General features: G+C 40.2%; 1 protein-coding gene across 1 annotated transcript; it reads left to right on the forward strand.

The window, feature by feature from the left end:
• Positions 1-1,177: 1,177 nt before the first annotated feature.
• Positions 1,178-7,291, forward strand: cenpt (centromere protein T). Its single transcript, XM_085466236.1, has 13 exons — positions 1,178-1,528; positions 1,692-1,812; positions 1,887-2,031; positions 2,103-2,196; positions 2,288-2,424; positions 2,549-2,606; positions 2,748-2,884; positions 3,903-4,979; positions 5,067-5,390; positions 5,470-5,575; positions 5,824-5,997; positions 6,101-6,205; positions 6,904-7,291. Exons 1-13 carry the CDS (start codon positions 1,443-1,445, stop codon positions 7,031-7,033), a joined length of 2,694 nt encoding a protein of 897 aa, XP_085322362.1. The 5' UTR covers positions 1,178-1,442; the 3' UTR covers positions 7,034-7,291.
• The last annotated feature ends 2,670 nt before the right edge of the window (positions 7,292-9,961 follow it).

Below are 9,961 nucleotides of genomic sequence, written 5' to 3' on the forward strand. Positions count from 1 at the left end.
TTTAGTGGTTTACAAAGAAACTATATTAGAATTTGAGACAATGAGAACAAGTGCCACCTGATGTTTGTTTATATTATTTAAATAGCCTTATATTTAATGCATATATCTCAAATTCTAAATGGTTTAACCATCATCTGCACCTGGTCTTAGATTTGAACCTAAAAGAAGAAATTCTTATTCTATTGACACAGATTTTACATTTTAATGTCTAAAGTAAGTTTGAATTTTTAAAATCCAGTGTTGAGCCATCCCTTGTTTGTGTGTGTTGTTTTTGTTTTGTTTGTTGCTTTTTTTATATTTTGCTTCCAACTAGTCAGACTTCCTTGTAATTTTTAATGTGTTCTAGAGCAATTCTTGAAAAGCTCAAAGCTTTTGCCCCAATTTCCTTAACTAAATCTATGAAAAATGCCAAGGATAACAGAGTCTGAGAGACATAAAATTGTATTTTTGCACCAACATAGTGATTCCCAAAGAGCTATTAGTTGAAATCTTGGCATGGTGTGCAGGTAGGATGTTCTTCAGGAATGGAAATGGGGAGAAAAGCCTGAGGTATGCCAAATGAATCCAAATTTGAAATTGGTGGTGGTAGTGGTGTCCAATCTTATGATAAAGGGTAGGATAAGTTTCTCAAAATGAAACATTTTTATAATTTTCACCCCTTGTGGTAACTAACATGTTGTTTTGCAGGGAATTATGATATTATAAATTCTCTTGAGAACTGTGTTGCTCTCACGTTTATTTTCCAGTTTATCGCACTGCACTCCACTGGTCAAAATTTAGTGCACACCTGACAGAAATTCAAAACACCTCACTTGCCTTAGATTATTATCTCAAAATGTCGAGTCATTAGCTCAAATTTTCGACTTCATTTTCAGAAATTTCAAGTTATTTTCCATGTTTTGTTTTGAGATATTTTCACAAAAGTTTGCATTAAGATGATAATAATAATAATAATAATAATAATGGATAATCACCCACAATTTTGAAGTATGGATGACAACTAAACTAAACTAAAATACAATAAAATAAAATTTCAGTATTGAAAAAAATTCCATAGCTCTGATTTTGTAAATTATTCATTTATATTATTGCTTTTTCTGAAAACAATATTAAAATTTCATTTTTAATTTTATTTATTTATTTCATTGCGATCTCGAGGTTCAAAGCCAAATCTCTCTTCTCGCGAGATTTCACTTAAAAATAACGCGGGACCGTATGAGAATTGAGTCCGTTGAAACAGAAAACACAAGGCAAGGATCAGAGCACAAATGACGTTCGGGTGAAAGCTGAGATAAACGACACTCATTTCAGCTCAGCACCGCTTGTTTGGACAGCGTCGTTGTGGAAAAAGTCATTTGTTTGACATTTTTGACGTTTAACTGCCCGCAATTGTCTGCTAGCTGAGTTCAGCTAACCAGCTGACTTTGCTCCTCGGTGGCTAAATGGATCCCACAGAGGATTTGTCCGCTCGGGTCCTGCTGAAACATATTCTCACCACCGAGCCACCCAGGACCCCTGTCACACGCAGGTACGGTTCATTTTCTGGGAGAGAACCACGAAAGTCTTATTCACTGGCGTTTTCAGCATTAATGCTAGCTAAGCTATCGCTAACGACAAACTTGTGGTTGTCGCACGTTAGTCTCAGCGGCTTTGTATTCAGTATTATTAATCGTAAGATGACTTGTCTCCAGTAATTCACAGGAGCCGAGTAGCAGCGGGACCCGGCGGAGTAGCAGGCTCAGCAAGAAAGATGCTGGTCCCCAAACCCCGCAGGAGATCCTTAGGCGGAGCATGAGACATAAGCTCCATGAGGTAAAATAGAGGTGAGCAGCGTAGTTGTTATTCGTGGGCATGTTAAACTTATTAACTTTGTCCCTTTTTTCTAGAGCATAACCAGAAAATCCCTCCCCGCCACTAAAAGGAGGACTGCCTCAGTTGTGTTAAAAAAGGCAAACATGCCTGCCACATCTTCAGTACTGATTAATGACGGAGACACTCCCAGACACATACTCATAAACATCCTGCGGACAGGTGCGTGAACTAGCCTTCTTTTAATTCCTGGTTGGTTTCGGTTGGTTTTGCTTATATGTTTTGGTTTTCAGAGCCGGTGAAATCCCCCGTGGTTCATGAGACAGAAACATCTGAAGAGCCTGAGCCACCTTCAGCCAATTCGACCATCTCCAAAACGCATCACAGGTGAGCTGTGGGTTACAGGGTGATTGATGGTATTACTGAATTAGTCCTGGTTGTGATGGAAAATAAACTTTTGAGCTGAATTGACTTTCAGTATGGAGCTGTCAGGGCTGGACCTGCCTGATGTAACAGTTGGCCCAGCAGCCAGCACTGCAAAGGGACTGAGCCGAAAGAGACCGCGCAGGAGTTTTTACAAAACGGCTTTTGAAAAACGACTTAAAGATGGAGATGGTAAGATTGAAACGAGCATTGAGGAGGTACACAGATTAAAAATGAGGTTGTGGGGTTTTTTTTTTTTTGTGCTTCTGCAGCAATGTGAACACTTACTGTGTATGCTGGATGTTTGTGCTTCCAGAAGCTGAAGAGGAAACTGAACTATCAATAGATGACAATTCATCACTGTCTGTGTTGAGGTAAAGTGTACAAAGAATGCAAAATATTAATTCTAATCAGGGATCAAACCCATGACTAGGTTTAGAATTAATGATCAGCGTGTGAATGCACACCATGTTTGTTTTTTATGTTTTTTAGTTTATGTCCAATCTGTTTTTCAGCTCTGCTTCCTTGAATTTAAAAACTCCGTTTGTTGACGCTAAGACTGAGAAAAGAGGTCTGCAGAGAAAAGTTTCAAATCGTCGGAAAATCTCAGAGGAAGAATTTGGTGCTGCTGTAGATAAACGACGGATGGGAGGTGAACACTGCGCTCAAAATACTTTATTACATTCTTCTAATGGGACACAGGTTTTTCAAAGATTTCTTTCTGAGGCACAGCAGCCATACAGCCATATGGTGTAAAACACAGAAACTTAACCAGAAATGTAATATAATCTCACACACTGTTGTTACCAACTGGTTAATTTGATAATTGATTCATTCATTGCTAAATAATCTCACTATCAGGATTTTTCACCTTGAGAACTGTCACTGTATTTTGACCTGCTATTGAGTCACTTTAAATATCACCTTCTTTCGGTTGCTCACTTTAGGGGTCACCACAGTGAATTTGTCAGTGATTTGCATCCATCTTTATCCTCAATCCCTTTATCCCTCCTCTGCACATGTCCAAACCCCCTCAGCTTTGCCTCTGTAACTTTGAGTCCAGACTTTGACTAAACCTGAGTTATACTCATTTCTAATCTTGTCCTTCAGACTTCTTAACATCTTCGGCCCCAGCTTGGCCTCTGATCCTTTATTCAGACATTTTGGTCTTCTGCCACAAACCACCCCTGACGCGTATCTCCACCGTCTTCTTCACCTCTCATACATTTTGTAGATGAGTGCATGTGAAAATGTTTCAGTAAGTAAAGCTGTTACCAGACTGCAAAGAAACAGCTGCTTGGGACCATGTCTCAAAAAGAATCGTGCTGAAGGGAGGTTTAAAAAAAAAAAAAGTGGAACTAGATTGGATTGTAATTTTGTTTAATGCCAGTTTTTATCACAAGATTGTGTAACAAGGCCATGTAACCTTTGGTTAAGTTGCCGGCACACATACAACAACTATTCAACCTACCTACAAGTAAGGTGCTGCCCCCTGCTGGTGAAAGTTTTAGTTAAATTCTGCAGAGGTTCAGTGCAAACCTACGACTGAGTATAAATTTAACACTTCAGCCCAGTGATGTGAGAACAGAAGTACAGCATGAAAAGAATTGTAGGTTATTTGCACCTGCTCTTTACCTCCACCTTACATTTTCCTCCTTCCTGTCATCCAGGTATGAGCAGCTTTGGACCTGTGGAGCAGGGGCTTGGTGAATCTACTCACTCTGAGGGCTTCACCTTAGGTCTAAGCAAACTCAGCGAACCAGATATCACAGCCGATATCGTGAACTGTAACACGGCTCTCTACGCCCAGGCTGATGCCATGACCTCCAACTTTTCTATCATTGCTACTCAGGACAAACCTACAGTCGTGGCGTCTCAGCTGCAGAAGGACATGAGGGAGATGGAGCCAGAGGAGCAAATGGAAGTGGAGCAGAGCAAGCTGGAAACTGACCAACTGTGTGTGTTTCCAACTGAAGATGAATCTGAAAAGAAGGAAGCAAGGAGAACAGTTTACAGTAAACCTGAAGATGTCTTGGCAAAATCTGACGGAGATGAAGATGTAGTTCAATCTCGGACCGGTGTAAGCGAGGATGCAGCTCAGTTTGAAGACGTTGAGGAAAGAGCAGAAGTTGCTCTCAATTCCGAGCTTGAACAGGGTGTTGAAGCAGGGTCACAGGCTGAAGAGGAAGCTGAAGCAGATTCTAAAACTGAAGAGGAGGAGGAGGAAGATGAGGAAGATGTAGTTGACTCTAACACTGATGGAGGTACAGCCGACTCGCAGATCGAAAAGGGTGATGACGCAGGTTCTCAGTCTGAAGACGAGAATGTGGCTGAGGATCAGACTGAAGAAGAGGAAGAAGACAAGAGAGGCGTAGAAGAATCTCAAACTGGTTCCCAGTCCGAAGAGGGAGCTGAAGCATCTACTCAGTCTGAGGAAGAGGACGTTGTACTAGACTCTCAAACCGAAAAGGATGAAGAGGATGGTGGCACTGAATATCACACTGATGAAGTTGTAGCAGCCCTGCCTGAAGAGGATGTTAGTGGTCAATCTGAGAGAAATGAGCACGTGACCAAGTCTGAGAACGAAAATGACTTTGAGATCTTCAGCGGTGAAAATGAAGAGGAGGCATCAGCTCAGCTGAAACATGACTCAGAACACATCAGCCGGAGGGCTTATCGCTCTGAGGGCGGTCTCATTGTGCCGGTTACAGAGGCAGCAGAGGATTTCCCTAATGCTACGTTTGCAGGTTAAAAAAAAAATCAATTAATCAATCATTTAGCATTTAAAAATCTGTATGATTGAGATTAAATATTGTTTGTGGTTTTGTTTGTAGGATGGCCTGATGCCAAATTCAAAGGACATGGCACTCTGGATTTGCGCACCAGCTTTGAGATGGGAAGCCATGAGAGTGGTCAGACTCACACCGGAGACCCTGATGTGGCCGAATCCTCAACCCAAGGACAGGCAGAGGCCACTGGGACAACGAATGAGCCTGAGGCTGACAAAGAGAACTCATTTCCTCTGTCAGAGGGAACGTATGACATTGAAGATGGTAGGAGTGAAACTGTGCCTGATGAAGCTCCAGCTGAGGATGCTGCTGAACCAGAAGAAGAAATGGAAGAAGAAGAAGAAGATTATGATGATGAAGAGGATGAAGGTTATTTTCTCTTTTAACATGCACTGGTAAAATATCTATTTAAGCATTCAGAATGACTAAGAAATCTGTTTTCTGATAGCTTCAGACTTCCCCTGCAAGACTCCAGCGTTTGTCAGACAGAAAATTAATTTTAATCGTCCTGATCCTTTAGCATCACCTTCTGTTCTAAAGAACAATCAGGCCAGGTAAGCTGCATGTCCTATTACACTTAAGTGTGTGTGTTTGTGTGTCCTGTGGGTTTCAGTCAGGACTGTTTTTTAGGGAGAAAGAAGTACCTACTCAGCTGGGGATATGGACCTTTCAGCTGACACAGTGCTCTTTTAACTCCCTAAAAGCTTCTCTACTTTAAATAGAAAAACTGCTATTGTAGCACAGGTACAGAATCAAGTTTTTATTCGGCAATTCACTGACACTCTCTTCTGATCTCCACCAGTACCAGCGGTACAAGAGAACCTTTACCTGCAGCTAAACCTAAGCAGAGGAGAGTGAGGAAGACGAGGAGCTCTAAAAAGGAAACTATCCTTCCTAAGAGCTACCTTATGGGCGTCTTTAAGCAATTTGCCAAAACAAAAGTCTCTGCAGACGTCCACCCTGTCCTAAATGAAATGTAAGTAACACACTGTGTTTCGCCATTAATCACATGCAGTGTCTCTTTGTCTGTTAGAACTGTGTGTTGCTTTAATATAACAGATTTGTTGTAATTTTAACAGAATGGATAAATTCTTTGACCGGCTAGCTGAGGACCTGGAGACGTATGCTGCCCATGCAAAGAGAAAAACCATAGAGGTCGAGGACGTTGAACTTCTGCTGAAAAGGTATGAGGGCAGAATTCAAGACTTTTTGCAATCAGATGTTTTTAATGTCATAAAGCCCCTTTGTTTAATTAAGGAGGAAAAAGCGAAACTTGAATACCACTTAAAAATGTAGCGAACTACATTATACACAAAACTGCATTATGTATTCCTAGGAGGGTTTGAGGAGGCTCAGTACAACACTGCTATATAACTTTATGGAGCAAACATGTACAGATTTATTTAAATACCTTGTTCTGCATATCTCAGTGTACATGTCAACTAGCTAGCTGTTTAGTTTGTCTGGTGTGTGTTATCAATAAATGAATAAAATGAACCAAAAAACAAAGCAAATCAAGAAACCTATACTGAGTGTAGGCCTGTCTTTCCTGTCCACTCTCCACTATCTAATAAAGGCAAAAGGCCCCAAAATAATATGTATTTTAAGCCAGAAGTGCCCGCCTGTACAGGTAAGGCACTGACTCTACAGTAAGGGGGAGGAAAAAACCCACTCTGCAACGCTTGGATTATTCTGACCTCTAGATGGCAATGTTGAGCTCTTTGTAGTTTGAAGGCTATATCTGACTGTAATAAGAGCATAAGCCTGTAGAATATCTTAAATGCTGCCTATAGGTAGCACACCTCATTCATGATCTATTTTCTGACATTTCACATAAATTTTCTAACATGGAACTTAACCAGTATGTGTTTGTAACTTGCAGGCAGGGTTATGTGAATGACAAGGTGCCAGTGGAAGTGCTTATTGAAAAATATCTTCGCATGGACCAGCGAAGGCTTCTAATCCCCATCGCAACCAGTGGAAATGTTGTTATCCCTGCAAAGCGGAGGTGAATCTTTCATCTCCTGGACTGCTACTTGTTTTTCTGTACACTGCGTTCAAACAATGCCTTTATTCATTGGAGCATAAAAGCTTCTGTAAATGTGTAAATTACATGCATGTATCTTTATTTTACTGCGAGTCTCTGGATAACTGTACTTTGTTGCTGTTAGGTATGTTTTCATGGGTGCAAATATGCGTGCCAACTGTATTCTCTACAATATGAAACAAAGCAGTGTCTAAACTTATAATAATAATAAAGGAAGCTGAAATTAAGTTTCACATATCTGTGCTTCACACATGTATTATTAAGGAAATACTCAGACAGAAATATCTTATGTTTGTGGATCGTGAGGGGCATTTGAATTATTTGTTTTTCCTTGATAAATTAGGATTTCAGCCCATCATGCTGTGCTTTGTGCTGCTTATTAAGAAAGTTATGCAGATATACACTGCTTTTATAAGGCTCAGAAAGACTAGATGGCCTAAAAATTGTGTTTTTATGAGAGTACTTGAAAAATGGAGAGAATGTGAGGACAGCACCGCCTGGTCCAGAGTGATTCAGCCTTGCTCACTAAATGAGGCAATCGATATATTTCATCACAAATGACTGGTTTAAAAAGGAGGACATAATAAGCAAGAAACATGCTGTAGTGGTAGACTTCCTCTGCTGCTAATAATGTTTTCCATAAAAGCTTAAGCTTTTGTTATATATACACACTCAAACAGGCGCTAATAACATGTGATGCTTCTTAATTCATTTTTACATTGAACAGCTGATGTCTATTTATCCCTGCTTGAGATTACAGGGCTATTTACTATTCTTTTTAAAATGGGCTCAATTAGTTTTGTTTGGATACATTATGTACATGTGAATGTCATGGTGATTTGGGGCTTTTAATGGGTTTTTTAAACTTGTTTTTCCAGGGTGGAATGATTGTACAGCATACATGTTTAAAGACTTTAAGTGGATACAAGTGGGCAGCATGGTCGTATGGGGTTTAGCACTGTTGCTTCACAGCAAGAAGGTCCTGGGTTTGAATCCATCATCTGGTCGGGGGGGGGGTTTTCTGTGTGGAGTCTGCATGTTCTCGCTTGCTCCCACAGTCCAAAGACATGCAGTTACTGGAGTTATTTTAACTGGTGATTCAAAATTTCCCATGGTTATTGGTCTTTCTTGCAACACATTGGTGACCATTGGAAATATATATACTCTCCCACTAATATTTGGTTAAATGCCCCTTAGCAGGTTGTGTCTCAACCATAACCAAAGGGTTATGGTTGAGACACAACTTGCTTGTGTCACAGATGCCTGTGTCACAATTCTAGCTGGATATTTAATCACTCTTTTTGGAGGAATTGATGGAATTCTCAATAGGGTTGACATTGGAGTTTTGAGACAGCCATTCTAGAAGCTTAGTGTTAGCCTGCTTTATTGATTCCAAAATCAACGTAACATGTGTTTGGGATCATTTCCCTATTGAAACACTCAGTTGTGTCTATGTTTCAAACATCTAACTGTTGATTTAAGGTGTGCAATGTACCAGCACCACTGGGAGCAGTCCCAGAGCATGATGCTACCACCAGCATGCTTGACAGCTGATACAGTGTTCTTAGGTTTGAAAGCCCAACCTTTACATCTTGAAACATCCCTCTGTTGTTGTGGCCAAATAGCTCATCTTTTTCTCATTTGACCATAATACTCTTCCCTAGAATGTATTTGGCTTGTCCATATAGCAAATCTAATTCTAAATTGAGCTTGAAGGTGTCAGATTTGGAATAGATGTGCATTCTTGGCCAGAGCTGTTGTTCTTGAACATCCTAACCAATTTTCTCTCTTATCCGAGGGTCTTCTTCCAGACCTTGGCAAAATGAGACATCAAAATAAGTTGTACTTTAATAAAGTTTGAACTGATTATCTTGGATAGTGCCGTTGTTTAGAAATGGCTCCAAAATACCTTGCTAGCTTGTGTAAATCTACAGTTCATATTAAATCTTCAGTGAGCTACTTGTACTTTCCTATTGCTCTGAGTGTTGGACACTGTAAAACCTTAAACAACACATAAAAGATTTAAGTGAGTGTATGTTTATATTTGAGCCTGTATGTACAATGTTGACCCTGTGTCGATTAGAGAAAACTCAAAAGACTTAGAGACTTCCATCTGCCACTGAGGGTGCTTAAGAACTTCTACTCCTGCACCATTGAGAGCTTCCTGATGGGAAACATCTGCACCTGGTTTGGGAACAGCACCAAGCAGGACAGACAAGATCTGCAAAGAGTGGTGCACTCGGCTGAACGCATCATTCGATCAGAACTTCCTGACCTGCTGTCCATTTACACCAAGCGGTGAAAGACTAAAGCCAGGAAGATTATGATGGACCTCTACCATCCCAACAATGGACTCTTCTCACTGTTGAGGCCTGGGAAGCGCTTCTGCTCCCTTAAGGCCAAAATAGAAAGAATGAGGACGAGCTTCTTCCCCCAGGCTATTCGGACCCTGAACCAGGTGTAGGACTGGACTCTGCCACACGCATCACATCACCACACGCACTCTGGTTTTTTGCACACTTCTTATAATTAATAAGTTCTTCTTTCTTTTTTCTTTTTTATTCATAATTTATTTCATGAACTGTTATTTGCACATTTTTACTGTAAATTTCCAAGTTAAAACCTGTAAATTTTGTAGTAATCTGTAAATCTTACTGTCATTTAATGGTTGGGTATTGCACAGCAATAAGCATTTCACCACATGTTGTACTGTGTATGGCTGTGTGTGTTAATTCAGATAAAATTTGAATTTGAATTTGAAAATGGAATTAAACTTGTGCACCCAGAATACTTTTGTTGTTGTACAGTCATTACACCCCAGAAAAGAATAGTTCAAACAAATAATTAGGCTGAAAATAAATAAGCTGAAAATCACCGTGACATGATGATAAGT

Source organism: Copadichromis virginalis, linkage group LG8, assembly GCF_057382275.1.
Source record: "Copadichromis virginalis isolate Kocher_CV1m ecotype Utaka linkage group LG8, C_Virginalis_male_GT1.1, whole genome shotgun sequence".
NCBI classification, from domain to species: Eukaryota; Metazoa; Chordata; class Actinopteri; order Cichliformes; family Cichlidae; genus Copadichromis; species Copadichromis virginalis.

Bases quoted from the DNA above. Each gene is read 5' to 3' on its own strand.
- cenpt (XM_085466236.1), top strand. From the start codon at position 1,443: ATGGATCCCACAGAGGATTTGTCCGCTCGGGTCCTGCTGAAACATATT. The intron at 2,425-2,548 runs GTAAGATTGAAA...TTGTGCTTCCAG, and splicing joins ACGACTTAAAGATGGAGATG to AAGCTGAAGAGGAAACTGAA. The intron at 5,998-6,100 runs GTAAGTAACACA...TAATTTTAACAG, and splicing joins CACCCTGTCCTAAATGAAAT to AATGGATAAATTCTTTGACC.